Source organism: Marmota marmota, unplaced genomic scaffold (assembly GCF_001458135.2).
Source record: "Marmota marmota marmota unplaced genomic scaffold, marMar, whole genome shotgun sequence".
Classification (NCBI taxonomy): Eukaryota; Metazoa; Chordata; class Mammalia; order Rodentia; family Sciuridae; genus Marmota; species Marmota marmota.
In genome coordinates, this window is record NW_026000082.1 from 38,664,944 (window position 1) to 38,682,433 (window position 17,490).

Here is a 17,490-nt window from a genome sequence, read left to right on the forward strand (position 1 = left end):
AAGAGTGGGGTGTTCTGTTCTCAGGGATGTGATTCTAAACAGCAGAGTTTCCAACAGTCTCTGACTTTAGACAAGGTTTCTCAGCACTATGTCTTTGAAACTGATTAACACAAGGAAGTTTGACAGAGTCACATTTGATGGGCATCCCTGTCTGCCTCTGTCATCTGGTGAACGGGCCATTGAGACTTCCAGTCTTCTGGCCCCAATGTGACCCATCTCCTGGGGCCCCTCAACGTCATAGGTCTCCATTAGAACGTGGAGCCAAGTCATAACCCTTGCTTGGGGGGATCCAGCATCCCAGTTCGGGTCATCTTCCTGTGTCTCCCAAACCTGACACAGAAAACCAGTAGGTATGCAGCCTATGTCCAGTAAATCTAGTTGCTGGTGGGTTTTCTAAATGCAAAGAAAAAGAAATGGAAGCAATAAACAAATGGGTGAAAGCTGTAAGAGAAGTGGGAAAGGGGGTGACTTGGGAGGGGGATACCAGAAATTGAACCCAGAGGTGCTTTACCACTGAGCTACATCCCCAGCCCTTTGTATTTTTTTATTTTGAGAAATTTCACTAAATTGCTGAAGTTGGCCCTCCTGCATCAACCTCCCAAATTGCTGGGGTTACAGGCATGTGCCACAGTACCCATAACAGAGTTAATTATTTATTTGTTTATTAGGGGATTGAACTCAGGGACACTCGACCACTGAGCCACACCCCCAGCCCTAGTTTGTAATTTATTTAGAGACAGGGTCTCACTGAGTTGGTTAGCACCTCCCTTTTGCTGAGGCTGGCTTTGAACTCGAGATCCTCCCATCTCAGCCTCCCATGCCACTGGGATTACAGGCGTGCGCCACCGTGCCCAGCTGGAGTAACTTTTTGAGAGCTCTATTTCCCAAAGTCAACACGTCTGAACTATGGCCAATATCAATGTTCCAGGAAAGGAAAAAGAAACAAATAAAATGGAATCGTTGACTTTTACGATTAAACGAATGGCTCGTTTGACACTTTGATGATTTTAACAGGAGAATGAAATTGTTAGCATCAGGCATTAAAGAGAGAGCATCCCAGTGCTGATCCTTTACCATCTTTAAAAGATGCTTTTTAAATGGAGATTGTTGATTTTTCATGATTTAGAAAGCAAAAGTGAAAATTGTTGTTGTTGATGACTCCAATTGTTGCCCCAAAACTTAAATTATTGACTAGATGGTCTTTAAAAGATTTAAATTGTTGAGATTTGGAGATTTAAGGATAGGAAGACTGGATGGTCAAATTGTTGAGTTTTAGGAAAGATTCCTTGACTCTCTGCCGCCCTTGTGTGGCCCATAGAGGGTCATAGCAGCCCCTAGCCTCCCCCAGTGGCTGGGTGGAGGCCCCTGGGCCTGCAGCTTGGTCACAGTGTGGGATCACACAGGACTCACTTCCCTTCATTCTGAAACTGTTTTGGAAAATTATCCAAGGGCCCCTCCCTGGGCTGTGGGGAGGAGAGGACTTTGCAGCCCACCTGCAGTCGCCCGCACCTGCTTGGCTCTGTGGTCGGACTCAGTAAAAATGATTCATGTTTGTGTGGTTCCAGAACTTCCTCTCGCCCTCCCCCACACCCCCTTGATGCAGAAGTCTCCTTCCTTGCCTGCCCTCGCTCTGGCCTTGCCAGACCAGTTCTTGGGTTTTGTAAGAGCCAGAGTAGGGCTGAGGGCTGGAAGAAAGTTTTGTGGAGACGGTTGAAATCCCATGAGTGGCCTTAGGAGAAAGATGTGGGCAGTTTGTCATGTGTGGGGGCAGTGTTAGAGAAAAGGGAAAAGAGGGGGGATTTTAGGAAGTATTGTTGATACAATCATTTTGAAGAACCATTTGGTAATTGGTAAAGTTGAAAATGAGTACAGCCTCCCACTCAGCAATCCCATTTCTTGGAATATTCCCTAGAGAAATCTCGCACATGTGCATCTGGAGGTAAGTCCAAGGACATCCACTGAAGCATTGGTTGTAATCACAAAAACATTGGCTCTGTGTAAATGTCCACTGTTGGGGGGAAAAGCATAAATAATTGGTGGTGTTATGTAATAAGGTACCCTACAAGCTCTCAGCAGTGAACTAGAGATAGATAAAGCAGCACAATTGCAGCTCAAAAAAGTAAACATTAAATGGAGAAGTGAGTTACATGTCAGATCACGTAACATGTCTGTATTTAAAAAAAATGTAATATATTGTTTATGGATATTTATATGTGCAGTACAGCATGGAGCAGAAGGATAATCACCAAACTCATTTTGTCAGCCAGAATAAGTTAAGTCCTTGCTGCTGTGACGAACATTACCCCCAAGCTTAGTGTTATGACAAACAGAATTTATTTCTTGGTTGTGTGACATGTTCATCAGGGGTTTGGTGGAGTTTCTGCTCCACAACAGCTCACTCTGGGACCACGTTGACCAGCAGCCACCAGATGCCATGGCAGAGGGAACAAGAGCTTGGCAGACAGCCCCTGTATGCCTGTGTGGACATCTCCTTCCCTATGCACCTAGGCTAACTGTGAGGTTGGCCGACTTACCTGTACTCCCAGCCCTCAACCTGCTCTAGGCAGGTAGCTAGTAAATGTTTAATGACTCTGATTTACTCATTTCTCTTTAAATAATGAGCCATATCAGCGCAGGAACCGTATCTTCCTCCCCCTCTGAGCCTTCTTCTGGAACAAGGAACGAATGTTCGATGAGTGAATGAACAACCATGGCCCTCCTTCTCCAGCCCCAGAATAGAAACCCACCGTCTTCCCCACTGTACCGTGAGCCTTCCAGGAGGCTGACAATGTCAGCTTTCCTGCAGGTTTTTATTCTATTTTTAACACCTTTATTAAAAGCCACTGGTTTGTGTGTGACTGTATACTAGGGTGAACACCTTGTCCCAGTTTTCCAGGGACTTTCTGCACTAAAAGTCCTTGGAAACCCTCAGGCAACCAGGATGGCGGGGCGCCGCTTCTTCTCTATGGGCCTCGTGTTTTTCTCATCTTCATCTGAGAGGGTTGGATCTGGCCTCCCCTGAGCATTTCAGATCTAAGATTTTAAGAACCAGTCAGAGGGGAAACGGTAAGTCAACGAAGGCAGACAGACTCGGGGCTTTCTGAGATCTTTATTCTTTATTCTCCAGGAAGGGAGTGAGGTCCACACTGCCGGCTGGGCCGTGGTGCTAGTGGCTTGCTATGGTCTGTAAAAACACAAGGCAGAATAGCCTAGTTAGGAGGGCAGATTCCGGAACGGGATGGAACTGGGCTCCACTCCCAGCCCTGCCACTCACCACCCTGTAGTGTGACCCTGGAAGAGCGACTGCACCTCTCTGAGCCCTAGGACTTGCCAGGGGCTTCTGGATCCAGCTCTCGGCCAGGTTCTGTTCTCACCCTGGGCCTGGCACTCCTGTACGCGGGCTACTACTGTTACCATGAACAATAGTCGTCCTCGCTGACCTCCTGTCCTCACATGAGGGCTGTGTTCTCCCTGGGGCCTGAAGTGTCCCCTGTCCCATGATGCTCACCACCTTCTTTTTTATTTTATTTATTTATTTGGTATTTGGGGTTGAACCCAGAGGCACTGAGCCACATCCCCATCCCTTTTTATTTTATTATTTTTATTTTGAGACAAGGTCTCAATGAGTTGCTGAGGCTGGTCTTGAACTTTCGATCCTCCTGCCTCAGCCTTGCCAGGTGCTGGGATTAGAGGTGTGCACTGAGGCACCCAGCCCGCCTCCCTTATTCTTGTTGTTTTCCCATCTGTCCCCTCTCAGGCAGCCCTTTGTCGGGCATCTCTCTCTGTCCTCCAGAATAAGAAAGGTCGTGATCCAGAGAAAACACCTCATAAACACCCCAACGCTCCCCAGAAAACTAAGGGGCCCTTGAGGCCCCACTACAGCAGACAACACCCCCAAGGCCCATGGAATGTCTTCACGGCCCTGCCCTGGCCTCAGGAGCCTCCCAGGCCCCTCAGGCTGTGGCTCCTCTCCAGAGCCCCCACCCCCAGGCCTCCTCACCTCCTCTATCCACTCATTGAAGGCCGAGACGCGGGTGAACACCGTGGGCTTCTTCAGGGTGTTGCAGCCATAGGCAGACACAAAGCTGGTCACCCCGTGGACCTGCCAGGAGCCATCCTCTGTGGGGCAGTTGAGGGGTCCTCCAGAGTCACCCTGGAACATCAGGGAGGGGTGAGTTGGTTCTGAACCTTAGAGCTTTTGAGCAACCCTCATAGGAGTTGAATTCTCTGGGAATTGGTTTGCTTATCTTTTTGTTTGTTTTTTATTTTTGGTAACAGGGCCCTTAACTGCTGAGTCACACGCCAAGCCCTTTTTATGTTTTATTTTGAGACAGGGTCTCACTGAGTTGCTTAGGGCCTCACTAAACTGCTGAGACTGGCTTTGAACTCATGATCCTCCTGCCTCGGCCTCCTGACCCTACTGGGATTTCAGGTGTGGGCCACTGCGCCCATCTCCGTGTGCTTATTTGTGATGGGAAAAATAGTATCTGCCTTATACAATTTTGTGTGGATTAAATAAGATGATACAAGATCTTAGCACAGCACAGACGAAGTACTCGTTAGTTTCCATTCACGCCCCCAGAACAAAGAGAACTTTTTTTTTTTTTTTTTAATGGTGCTGGGGATTGAACCCAGGGCCTTGAGCTTGCAAGACTAGCACTCTACCAACTGAGCTATATCTCCAGCCCTGAGGACATTCTTAATGTTATAACCTCAGAGCCAACGTTGACAGGGCTTTGGAACTGATGGGGAAGCCTGAGGACCCCGGGAAACGGTGACTTCTGCAGGTCAAGTCTGCATGCGAACTGGGCCTAGGAGCCAGGGCTCCTCACTCCCAGGCCTGGCTCTGTCTGGGCTCCATTCTTGCCTAGTCTGGGGGTGGAAGGAGCAAGTGGGCAAGATACCTCCTCCACCTTCAGGCAGGTGGCAGAGGGACTTCAGGGAACTGCACACCCCACACCACCACGGACAGGTGAGAGCTGACTCACGTTGCAGCCGGAGCGGATGTCCCCACCAGCGCACACCATGGTCCTCTTCACAGAGAAGCCCCACCAGTCCCACTGGGAGCAGTGCTGGTAGTCCACCACGGGCAGCAGCGCCTGCTGCAGCTTGTCCGGCAGAGGCCCGTTGGCTGTGGGGATAGAGAGCGCTGAGAGGGAGACCTGGGGGTGGGGGCGAGGAGCCCGACAGTGGGGGGCATTCAAGGCACACAGCTCTTCTGATCTGAGGGGGCCCTTGTAGTCCTGCATCTGATTGACACCGCTCCATCCTTGGCACCTGGCACCCGACAGATACCCCAAAATGTTTGATTGAACACATTCACGTCTGGGAGGAGGGGGGACAGGTTGTAGCTGGAAAGGGACGGGAGTAAGGTGCAAGGACCCATCCTGGTGTGGCCTCTGACCCTCCAGCCCTTGCCCTTCTGCCACTGTCCCTGGGGCTGGCTAGAGGGGTCAGCACTTACTGTAAAGGCGGCCCCAGCCGCTGATGTAGCAGGGGGTCTCATTGGGCAGGATGTCACCAGGTGGAGGGAGGCTGGCGGGCTGGACAGTGTCCCCCAGCCGGGCGCTGCGTGAGAGCTTCACAAGGGCGATGTCATTGCTGGGGAGCAGGGGGAGAGTCACACGGAGCCGGGCCTCCAGGGGATCAGCTCCCACCTGTGGCCCTTAGTGCGGGCATTTTGGGCTCCAGGGGCCCCTCTTTTACCCTGCTCTTAAATCTGTCAAGCAGTTTAGAAAAGCCCCCAGAGCCCCTTCAGCCTTGCTGGCCTTGGCCTTCATGGTGGTCCTGGCCATGTTCCCAATGGCCCTGTCACTTTAGCTGCATGGGAGACACCTGGAGGGCTGGTCAACACAGGTTGCTGGGGCCCGGCCCAGTATCTCCAAGGCAGTGGGTCTGGGCCCAGAGGACTAAGAATCCGGGGTTCCCAAGGGCCACAGCTGCTGCTGCCCCAGGACGGCACTTGGAGAAATCCCGCCCTCTGTCTTCCTGTGCCTGCTTGTCCCTCAAGCCGTTTCTCCAGGCTCTGAGTTGTCTCTCTGCTCACCCCAGGAGCCCTGCGAGGATGGGTGGGGTCTCATCGTTGTGGCCCCAGACGCCTACGCTGCACTTTCAAGGGCTCTGCTTAGGAGAAAGCTGAGCTTGAAAGGCTTAAGGTGGTCTCCTTGACCTTCCCACCACCCAGGAAGTCCTGCTTCATGGACACCCTTTGACAAGTGGCAAAACTGTGATCCAGAGAAGGACAGTGATTTGCCCAGGCTACTCGGAGCTGTGCCGGAGCCTGACTCCCAGTCCCCACGGCGCTGGGGACCCAGGATGGCCATCTGTTGAAGAAGCCTTGGATTTGGGCGAAGGGGGCCAGAGGAGCCCTTGGTTTGGCAAGTTCCTATTCATCCCTGGGCTCTGCTGTCCCCTCTGTAGGGAGAGGTCTGGTGTCGGTCCTTGAAGGCTCTGCTGACTCCTGCCTTGGTGATGGGGCCTGGGCCGAGGCTGCTGGCAGACCCCCTCTCCCTGCGGTTCTCCTCAGGTTCATCTTGGGTCGTGGAGGGACAGGTGGAAGAGCCCGGTCCCACACCTGAGTGTTTACTCACCCACAGGCCACGCAGCTGGGGTTCCACTTTGGATGTACAAAGAGGTCCCCTCGGTTGATGGGGATCACCTGCTCAGGGCCTTCCTCCACACCCTGGTCGTACTCGCCCAACACCACCTGGTAGGTCAGGGAGCTCCTGCAGGTGGAGGTTGGGTGAGTCTAGGCCTCAGCCAACCCAGTGTCCCAGGCTGCCTGAGTCACACAGGGGAGGGCCGGGGCAAGTGAGAGAACTCACGAGATGCAGTGGCCTGCAGTCAGAACCCAGTCAGGGGCGATGAGGCTGCCGCCACAGGTGTGGTAGAAGACGCCGTTCTTCTTATACTGCAGGGAGACCTGGTGGCCAAGGAGGAAAGAACCGGAGTGGTCTGGGCCCCACTGTTTGGGTCATCAGCAATGATTTTATTGGTTGTACACTGTACAACTCTAGAGGGCGCTGTCCACACAGAAAGAAATGTGCAGTGCATAACCTACACAGCTGCTCAAGGCGGACTTTCCCTCTGGGATCATATTCTGATTTTGCTAAAGCTTTATGTCCCCAGGCTCTGTGACTTCTCTGGGAACCCCAGCATTCTCTGATCTGTAGGGCATCCCCAAACCTTCCGTACCTTGAGAGTTTCCCAAGGCCCTCTGTTCTGTCACCACCCCCTTCCACTCTTCTGACCCTCAGATCTCTCAAGGACTCTGGGATCTGGTGGCGCACAGCTCACCCAGAATCCTTTGCCTCATTTCTCATTCTCTACACATTCCTGATTTTAGAAATTCCCTCTAGACCAAGGGTTGGCAAGCTACGGTCCATGGGCCAAACCAGGCTCACACTCATTCATTTATGTGTTGTCTGTGGCTGCTCTCGTGCTACAGTGGCAGAGTTAAGTTGCTGATGCAGACACCATAAGGCCAGTAAGGCCTTCCATATTGACTGTGTGTCCCTTCACAGAACAAGCAGGCTGACCCTATCAGCTGGACTTTCTGTGATAATAGGAATGTCTTTGCTGTCCAATATGGCAGCCACCATGTCTTGATCCCCAATATGGAAGCCACCATGTCCCATTTTTAACTTTGGTTCCCAAGATGGCAACCACTAGCCTCATGTGGTTAATGAGTATTTGGAAAGTGGCTACCAAGGAAGAACTGAATTTTTAACTTCGTTGAATTTTAGTTAAATTTAAATAGCCCCACGTGGCTGGTTTCTACTATGGCTGACAGTACAGTGGCTCTGACTCTCTGGGCTTCCCTCCACTGGCTTCTAGAAAGTTCCTATCTTTTTGCTGCTCTCAGACTGTACAACCCTGTTGTGGGATTCAAGGAATCTAGAAAGGAGTCCCCCAAAATCTCCTTCCCTAAACACAGTGCCTGAAGTTCTACCCTTAGTGTGCCACATCCTTAAACATTGCCCTCACTCCAGGTTCTATATATATATATAGTTGTAGATGAACATAATACCTTTAGTTTATTGATGTATTTTTATATGGTGCTGAGAATCGAACCCAGTGCCTCACACGTGCTAGGCAAGTGCTCTACCACTGAGCTACAGCCCCAGCCCCCAGTTTCTATTTTTAAACAGCAAACAGCCCGGGGAGATGTTACACATGGGCAAAACCTCTGTGAGAAGCAGATTGTCCAAGGGGTTTGGAAGCTGAAGCAGATATTGGAAAGGAAGCAATGCAGCCGGAACTGGATGCTACGTGACCAGAGGCTGGGGTCCAGAGCCCACAGGGGGGACGAGTGTGGCTGCCATTACTCTTACCTGCCAGGGCCAGCTGTAAGGAACCGCGTCCTCACCGTTGACAACACGGCCGATGGACTTGTAGGAAGGTCGGGCGCAAACTGAGGCTAGAGTGAGGAGTAGATGTGTCAGTCCTCCAGAGGGTTCAGGGTCCTGGTCCTATTTGTGCCACCGATTGGCTGTGTGACTCTATACAAGCCCCTCTCCCTCTCTGGACCTCAGTAGCCACATTTGAACTAGCATCCCCAGAGTGTAGGTCCCCTTTAGTGAGAGGATTGAATGGTACCTGGCCAATGAACCCTTCTGAATGATAGCTATTGTCACACAGAGAGGAAGCTTCGAAGGACGACTGCCTGGGTTCAAGGTGCAACTAGGTCACTTGTTTTAGGATGAGCTACTTTACTTCTCTGAGGGTCAGTTTCCCCATCTATAAAACGGGAACAGCAGAACTGTCCTCATGGGACCCTGATGATGCCATGAGGTCATCTACAAAAAAGCCCTGAGCATTCTGCCAGGTACACAGTAAGCACTCAGTAAATGTTATCCTTTACCATTATGGTCAGTCAAGGGAGACTGCTTGGAGGAGGTGGCCCTGAGATGGACAGTAATATGGCAGAGAGATGAGGAAGAGGATGTGAGCTGGGTGGAGGGAGAGGAAGAGGAGAGTTGGAGTGTTCAGCCCAGGAGTGGAAATTCCAACCCAGCCATCCAAGTGCAGGGTTCACCCTCTCGACCATGAGACATTGTTCAAGGACTCCCACAGCCTTTGGGGGCATCTGGTTTCTGCTGACCTACTCTGGCCACAGCTTCCCTCCAGCCCCCAGCTGAAGGCCCCACAGTCATGCCCTGGGTTCACCAAGATTCCCTCCTATGGAACCAGAGATGGATGCAGAGTTCAAGGGCTCCCAGGCCAACGCAGCTCAGGGACAGAGGTACAGGTCGGGGGTCTTACCAAGGGCCACACATAGGAGGGAACTCAGCAGCCGGAGCATGGTGAGTTTTGAGACGAATAGAAAGAATCAGGGAGCCGGGGCTCTAATATAATGCAGAAGGCAGGCGGAAGGGGCCGACATGGCCCCAGAACAGGTGGTAGAAGACCAAGTTTCCCACGGTCAAGGCCATGGCTTTTCCCACGGCAGATAGAGGACCAACAGCCAATACAAGGGCCCAGGGTCCCCTCCAACATGTGACTGCACAGGTGGCCCGGAAGAGCCGGCTGATAACAAGGGACTGGGGAAAAGGGTTCCATCAGAAGGGCCAGCCTCTTCCAGGAAACCAAGTGGGGCTATGAGCGGGGCAGACCTGGCCAATCAGATCCCGGCTCTGTCACGTCCAAACTCTGTGACCTTGAGCTCATGGTTCAACCTCTCAGAGTCTCAGATTGATATTGGTCTCTACCTCAATTAAAGTGATTTTGTTGGCAGGCGCAGTAGCACCCACCTGGTAATCTCCGCTACTCTAGAGGCTTGAGGCAGGGGGATTCCAGGTTCAAGGCCAGCCCCAGCAACTTAACCAGAGACTGTGTCTCCAGAGAAAAAGAGTTAGGATGTAGCTTGGTGGTAGAGCATCCCTGGGTTAAATCCTCGGTACCTTATAAAAAAAGTAAAAGTATTTCACTGGGCACTTTCTGTCCCAGGCCATGAGCTCCAGTCTAGTGGGGTGAGCCGTGAGGAATCAGCATAAGTGAGTGAAGCCTATTTCCAGGGGAAAGAGGTGGTGGGTGCTATGACGGGAAGCATCGTGGCTGGGATGGGAACAGAAGGAACCCCTCCTTTAGGTGGGAATGAGGGAAAGGGGCATTTGGGCTGGGAGTAGCCATTGGATTGAGTCCTAAAGGATAAGTAAAAGCCAGTCACGGGAAGTCCTGCTGGTAAAGCGCTCTGGGTGGAGGGGACAGCAAGCGTGGAGCTCTGGGGGCAAAAATGGACTTGGTTTGTTCGAGAAAAGGGAGCCTGGTGTGGCTGGAGCTCAGAAATCCGCGTGGAGAGAGTGGGGAGACCCTGCCAGCCAAGGGGAAGCTTCTGGAGCAGAAGTCACACGTGACCCAGCAGTTCCACCCCAGGGGACGTGGACATTCATCTGTAGGAAAGACCGAGCCCCTCCTGGTCATTTGTTGGGAACAGCCTCCCAGCCCAGGGCCTGGCACTTTGGAGCGCTCCACACGATGTTTGCTCAGTAAGGCCAGCAGCTCCAGCTCCCCAGGGGACTCCTCCTGTCCATCCCCGGCACCCTAGGGCAGCGCGTGGCTCCCTCTGGGGCACCCACAGTTTGGAAGCCTGGGGAAGGGCAAAGCTTAGCTGTGCTAAGTGAACCTCTACCGGTGGCAGGTGGGGCACCTGGCTAGAGCGGACCCCCTGCAGTCACACCCACAGTGACACCTGCCACTCCAGTAGCCTGGGTCTGTGGAAAATGTGTGGAGGCAACTGAAGCAGCTGTGAAAGTCCTTCACACTGTGATACCAGCAGCCTGGGTGTGTTTGTTTACCCAGCTTTGACACTCGGAGCCAGTCCCCAGACCCCCGCCCAGGAGGAAGGAGAGAGGGCCCGGAGCGGGCAGCATGGAGAGGCAGGTCAGCACTCCCAGATGCCACCACAGAGGGCCTGACACCCACAGGGCCAAAACACCACCTAGTGCAACCTCTGCTATCTCAGAGAGGGGGACGTCATTCCAGAGAAAAGCTGGGACTTGCTCCAGGTCCCCCGGTTTGTCACTGTTTGGCCTGGCAGAGGCTCTCCCAAGGGCATAGGGGAGGGTTCAAACCCTCCGCCAACTTCAAACAAGAAACCTCCTCAGCCCTTATCCAGGTGGCCTTGAGCAAGTCCTAGTCACACTGTACGCTCCACACAGACACGCGGCCACCTGGCCTCTGCTTGGTCCCGAGAGAGAGAGACGGCCTTCTGAAGCCAGCTGTCCATCACCATCCCTGCCAGGTGGGTCTCACCCTTGAGGCATGCATGTGGGCGGCCACTGGCACTGCACTGCTGATTAGCCCTGGGGGAGGGGGGCTGGCCCGGGAGATACCTGAGCAAAACCACAGGAGAACGTGTGCCCAGCCAGGAGAGGGGGGGGGGGTCCATCCCATGAGCCTAGGCAGGAAGCAGGGCGAGCCGCCCCTGGAGAGGGACGTGTTAGTGAAGGTCTGGTGGGAGAGCGTGAGGGGTTAGGAGGTAGGTCTAGGAAGCCGGGGAGACTTTATCTTGGAGCGTGGTCCATTATTTCCACCCAGTAGGAAGATCCACGGGGACCACAAGTTCATTCATCTTCAAATCCTCAGTGCCTAGAAGGCAGCTCAGCACATAGTAGGTTTTCAATAACACTTACTAAAGTAGGCGACAAAGGGTAGCTGAAGGGACTGTTTGTTTGTTTTGCAGTGCTAGGGATTGAACTCAGGGGCACTCGACTACTGAGCCACATCCCCAGCCCATTTTTTATTTTAAGAGAAGGTCTCACTGAGTTGCTTATGCCTCAATAAGTTGCTGAGGCTAGCCTCAAACTTGTGATCCTCCTGCCTCAGCCTCCTGAGTGGCTGGGATTACGGGAGTGCACCCCTGAAGGACTCTAAATGCCGTCCTCTTCCTACTCTGAAAGCGCAGTTGACCCTGACATTCATACTGGACACATCTGGAGGCCACCCCTGTGTGTCCCCAAAAAACTTAGTAGCAGCTCTTGGATGGGGACTCCGAAGAGCAGTGTCTAGAGGAGATGAAGAGAGTTTCTGGATCGACGAACCCACCAGCGCAGAGCCCCACGGAGCCAGGGGCTTTGTCTGCTTGGTTCATTGCTATGGCATCACCTCTCAGAGCAGAACCCAGGGGGCATTCAGTAACGCGCCAATAACCTGATGAGATTGGGCGCGGTGGCACACACCTGTAATCCCAGCTGCTCAGAAGCCTGAGGCAGGAGGATCGTAAGTTCAAAGCCAGCCTCAGCAATTTAGCAAGGTGCTAAGCAACTCAGTGAGACCCTGTCTCTAAATAAAACAAAGAATAGGGCTGGGGTTGTGGCTCAGTGGTCGAGTGCCCCTGAATTCAATCCCTGGTACTCCTCCCCAGAAAAAGATTGGGAAATATGAGGTCAAACAAAATCCAAACGGCTGTTTCCTACCGCACTTCCCTGAGCCTTTGATGTGGGGGTGAACTGTGAGTCACGCACAATGGTGTAAGCCCAGGCCCCTCTGGAGCTCCACCGCCCTGAAGCTCCCCGCTACCAGCCCATCTCTCTCTGATGGGCAGCCCAGCACTGGGGAGGAGAAAGAGGCCCACGGTCAGACAGGTGCCCCGTCTGTGGCCCAAAAAAAGCCACTGAGAGGACCCAGGCTGGGACAAGCACAGGTGTCTCTTGTCTCAAGGAAGGTGCCACCTCACCTGGAACCCAAGGAGCCGCTGGGCAACGGGCACAGCCTCATTCCCACGGCAGGTGCCACGGTTTCCGGGGTGAGCGGGGAGGGGGGGGCCGGGAGAAGCCCTCCAGCTGCCGTGGGGGGAGGGACAGAGGCACCAGGACCCCTCCTGGCACATACGCACTCAACAACAGGGCACCTTCCAGAGCTCGGGCACTCTTCAGCCACCAGGGAACCCTCTGTGCAGCCTGCAGAGGTACCTCACCAGCTTATAGATGCAGTGGGGGCCTCCGGGATTAGGGGTGGCCCCACTGAGCAGCCTCCGGCTGGCTGACCCTGTGGGTAGCCTCTGGGGGCTCCTATGTGCCCTGGCCTTGGTCCGGCCAATGGGAGATGCCAGCAGGAGACTAGGGGACGGAGAGCAATTTGGGAATTTGTCCCTCGGCTCCCCACTCATGAGCCTCAGGTGTGTAATGGCTGCAGTCTTCCCCAGAGACCCTCGCTCATGGCCAGTGGCCTTCTCTTTTCCCCACCTCTGGGCTCCATTAACTGCTCCCTCCCTTTGCCCCTTGAGGCCTGGGCGGGGGGACCTGTTCCTCACTGTAGCTGGCCTCTGGACACTTCACTGGCCCTGGGTAAGTTACCCAACCCTGTCCCAGCTTCTATTAAATAGTCCTCAGTGACCCTTTGGGGTTGACGTCTGTTCCCTTCAAGACTCTTACTGTGATGAGGGTTTGGTTGAATAAAACCGAAGTCACGAATAACACAGAAGAAGAGAGACGTTTACTGCCCTCGACGTCAAAGCCCATGCTAACTTCGCACCTCTGCTCTGTGGCCTTATCTGCTCCCTCTCAGGCTCTTCCGTCCCCAAGATGGGCCCACTTTACCAAGGCGTGTATTACGGGTCAAGTCGTGTTCCCCAGAATTCCTCCACGGAAGAAGCCTCACCCCTTGTGTCAGTCAGCTTTGTTTCACTATAATGAGTGCCTGAGACCATCACCTTATAAAGACAAAAGGTTCACAGCTGTAGAGGTTTCAGTCTGTGGTTGGTCGCTCCTGTTGCTTTGGGCCTGTGGCAAGGCAGCCCATTGTGGTGGAGTGCATGGGGAGCAGAACCCCTCACCAGTGGCAGGAAGCAGAAGAGGAGGAGACCTTCGGTATCCCACAATCCCCTTCCTCGGCACCCCCCCCAGTGACCTGAAGACCTTTCCTAGGCCCCACTTCTTAAAGGTTTCACCCCCTCCCAGTACTGCCATGAGCACCTGGTTCTTTAAGGGCCATCTGACATCCAGACTGTAGCACCAGGTACCCTATTTTGGAAATAAGGTCATTGCCAATGTAATTAATGAAGATGGGGTCCTTAGGGTTGGCCCTCATCTAGTATAACTGATGTTTTGATAAAAAGGGGAAATTGGGACACAGAGAGACCCAGAGAGAGGAGAGATGGCCTTCCACAAGCCACGGAGAGAAGCCTGGAACCGGTTCGTTCCTCGTGGCCCTCCGAAGGGATCAACCTGCCTCTGTGGAGGCAGCCCTAATAGTCCAGCATGTGACGGCTGTGATCACATGGCATTCCAGACCGAGAGAGGGCAAGGGCCGGCTTCATCTGTATTTATTTATTTATTTACTTTCAGTCCTGGGAATTGAATCCAGGAGCATTTTACGACTGAGCCACGTCCCAGCCCTTTTTATTTGCTTATTTATTTTTGAGTCAGGGCCTTAGTAAGTCACCCAGGCTGGCCTCAAGTGTACAGTTCTCCTGGGATCACAGGCAGGTGCCAGCTCACCGAGGGGCAGGCCTTATCTTTAAGCTTTCGACCTGGAATTTGCAGGCATCCCTTCTGCCTGCCCAGGAATCAGCCCCCAGCCTCCTCTGTCTGCCTGGGGGGCAGGAGAACGTGGCTTTCCTTCTGCACAGCCCTGCACACAGTGAAAATCCTCCTAGTGGGGAGGAGGGGGAGAATGGATGGCAGGGGCAGCTACAGGTCTCTGCTACGAAGTACAAACATTCTCGGACGCAAGTGACAGAATCACAGTTATGAGATTTATAACCTCACAGGACTGGATTGGGGTTGAGAGGTGGCGGGGGGGGGGTCAGAGTGAGGCTACCAGGGCCCAGCTGCAGTTCTCTGCAGTTCTCTTGGCTGTGCCTGGTATAAGCCACCAGCCTCTTCCTCAGGCTGGAAGTAAGAGGGCCACCCGGGGCCAGCCAGGTCACACCAGAAGAGAGAACTCTCAAGTATGGAGTTTAGTCCAGGGAACTGGCTACCTAGGCAGGGGAAGTGCTGAGAGGGAAGGTCAGAGAGCCCAGGGATCCGACCCTGCCACTTCCCGGGATCACCCAGCAGAAGCTGGGCCCAAGCCATGCCTGTCCTGGGGGCCATGCAGGAGGCACAGGGAGAGAGATACCTTGGTTTCTCTTTTCCTTTTCGGCTCCCACCAGGAGCCTGCAGACACAGTTGGCTCCTGCCCGCCAGGTGCAGTCAGAGGGGGCCCGGGCTTCCATGGGGGCAGGGTGGGGCAGAGGGAAGCTGCTCTGCTCACAGCAGCTAGGAAGTGGGGGGGGAGGCGTGTCCCCAGTGACCTACTTCCTCCAACTAGGTCCCTTCTCCCCACAGCCCATTCAGCCATCAGCAGATTAATCCACTGGTGAGATCAGAGCCCTCATGATCCAATCACTACCCCAAAGCCCCACCTCTGAACACATGAGGCTTTGGGGGACATTTCAGATTCAAACTGTAACAGCCACTTCACAGGGCCCTGTACACAGCAGGCGTCAATGCACACAGGGTACACACACACACACACACACACACCAGTGCGCTGCATCCTCCGGGACAAGGCCACACCTGGCTACTGACCTGCCTCCCACATGGCATGCACCTGGAGAGTGCTGAATTCTTAGAGTTTTCAGCCACAAGTTACAAGTTCCCATTAAAACAGCCTTAAATGCTAAGGGTGTTCTCGCCTCACGGGAAGGCAGGGGTGAGTCATCAGGGTTGGCTAACACAGCAGCACAGTGATGTCACCATGGACCCAGGCTAGTGCCATCTTTGCACTCTGATGACCTCTGTGTGCTGTCATCTCCCCTTGGGCTGCCTCCTTCCTGCGCCAAGAGCAGACTCCAAGACAGAATTGGAGAGCAGGCAGTTTACTTAGAAGGTGACCCCGAAAAGCACGCCCAGGGGAGGAAGAAGCAAGGGACGGGAGGGAAGCCCATGCAGGTACATTAATGGACAACTGGAGCCCATCCCACGAGGGAACCTGGGGACACCGGCTCAGAGGGGACCTGTCTAACTATGAGGCAGCTGCTCTCACAACCTCCACTCAGAGATCCCGCAGGGTGCACAGGGAAGGCACCCCCATCGTGGCCAGAGCTGGACAAGCACACACTCCGAATTTGCACCCCGGCATCCCCGTGTACACACAACACAGGAACATGCACACATGCAACATGCAAACGCACCACAGAGCCCCCCACGCTCTCCCCCCTCAAGCGCATCTCTCTCTCTCTCTCTCTCTCTCTCTCTCTCTCTCTCTCTCTCCCTCCCTCNAAAAATAAATATTAAAACATCTCTCTCTCTCTCTCTCTCTCTCTCTCTCTCTCTCTCTCCCTCCCTCCCTCCTCTAACTGCTTCTTACTCTGGCATTTGGTTCGGGCAAAGCCTGGATCATCAAATATTTCTAACTAGAACCCCACTGTTAGAAACCCCTAAAATGGAATTGCTCAGGGATGAAAAAAACAACAACAACAACAACAACAACAAAAAAAAACCCTCTGGCAGCAGTTGCCGCTCGCACTCTCCAGCCCGGGTGTCATATCCAAGTGAGCAGCAGGGGGTGCCCAAGAGCCACGACTGCCTCCAGGATTTTTCTAGTAAGTTTATGTAAGGGTGTTTGTCCCTGGGTGTGTCTGAGGCCGAGGACTGGTGGCAGGGGCTCCTGTAAGGGTTTAATTCAGTTTGACAGATGCCCTCACCACCGGCTCTAGGGCTTGTCTCTCAGGCTCCATGGCCCTGGGACCGAGTTGGAGCTCAGTTCACTCAGATGGATGGATGGATCAACAGAGTGGGTGGAGGGGTGGCTAGATGCATGTATGAATAGATGAATAAGGAGAGGGGACTGGAAGAGCTAGCCCAAGAGAAAGACGGTAGGAAAAGAGGAATCAGACAGAAGGACAAATAGCAGACAGACTGGGGAGAGGCCGACAAAAACGCGAAATGTAAGAAAGTCCTGGGGCGGGGAGGAGCTTGGGAGTGGGTGAGTGGAGTGGGAGAGGCCTGGCTCGGCCTGCCTTGGCCCACAGGGTCTCCTCCTCCTGATGCCTTCTGGGGCTGCCCCCTCAGAGCTCCCCGTCTTCCTAGGCTGCTTGGCACTGGCACCTCCTGCAGGGAGCCCTCCCTGCACCCCTTTCTCGGATCAGTGCTTCCCGCCTGGTGCTCCCAGCTCAGGGATCCTCTGCTCTGGTGAGAATGTGGGCAGTGGAATCAGACAGACCGGGCTTGGTCTGAATTCCGGCCCAACCACAGGTGTGTGGCTTTGCCAAGAAACCTCCCTGTGCCTCAGTTTCCTCAGCTAAAGTAGCAGCAGTGACTCCTTCCCTTGGGAATCCGGGCAGGTAAAGCACTTAGCACGAGGCTTAGTCCGAGGGAAGCACTGGACGGAGTGGCAAACCATTGATGGTACCTTCCAGGGAATCCCAACCTCCATCGGCCTCATTGTCGAGTCATTTGTCTCAATTTGGGTATAGAACATGCTGTCCTTAAAGTAAATAGTGACCTAGCTGCTGTGGCGCACACCTGTAATCCCAGTGGCTGGGGAGACCAAGGCAGGAGGATC

General features: G+C 53.6%; 1 protein-coding gene across 2 annotated transcripts; it reads right to left on the reverse strand.

Moving 5' to 3' along the window:
* Positions 1 to 3,090: 3,090 nt before the first annotated feature.
* LOC107142154 (chymotrypsin like elastase 3B) lies at positions 3,091 to 15,172 on the reverse strand. Of its 2 annotated transcripts, none has more exons than XM_015485555.2 (8): positions 15,061 to 15,172; positions 8,334 to 8,419; positions 6,825 to 6,922; positions 6,591 to 6,725; positions 5,465 to 5,601; positions 4,989 to 5,131; positions 4,001 to 4,153; positions 3,091 to 3,184 (listed from the first exon to the last, which is right to left on the reverse strand). In XM_015485555.2, exons 1-8 carry the CDS (start codon positions 15,155 to 15,157, stop codon positions 3,167 to 3,169), a joined length of 867 nt encoding a protein of 288 aa, XP_015341041.1. In that variant the 5' UTR covers positions 15,158 to 15,172; the 3' UTR covers positions 3,091 to 3,166. The 2 variants fall into 2 exon arrangements, with proteins under 2 accessions (XP_015341041.1, XP_048672076.1); XM_048816119.1 differs by lacking the exon at positions 15,061 to 15,172 and adding an exon at positions 9,265 to 9,396.
* Between the last annotated feature and the right edge of the window lie 2,318 nt (positions 15,173 to 17,490).

Excerpts from the sequence above, each read along its gene's own strand:
- LOC107142154 (XM_015485555.2), bottom strand. The coding sequence starts at position 15,157 with ATGGAAGCCCGGGCCCCCTCTGACTGCACCTGGCGGGCAGGAGCCAAC. Across the intron at positions 6,726-6,824 it reads ACTGCAGGCCACTGCATCTC|GAGCTCCCTGACCTACCAGG; the intron begins GTGAGTTCTCTC and ends CTCCACCTGCAG. Across the intron at positions 4,154-4,988 it reads ACATCCGCTCCGGCTGCAAC|GGTGACTCTGGAGGACCCCT; the intron begins GTGAGTCAGCTC and ends CTGATGTTCCAG.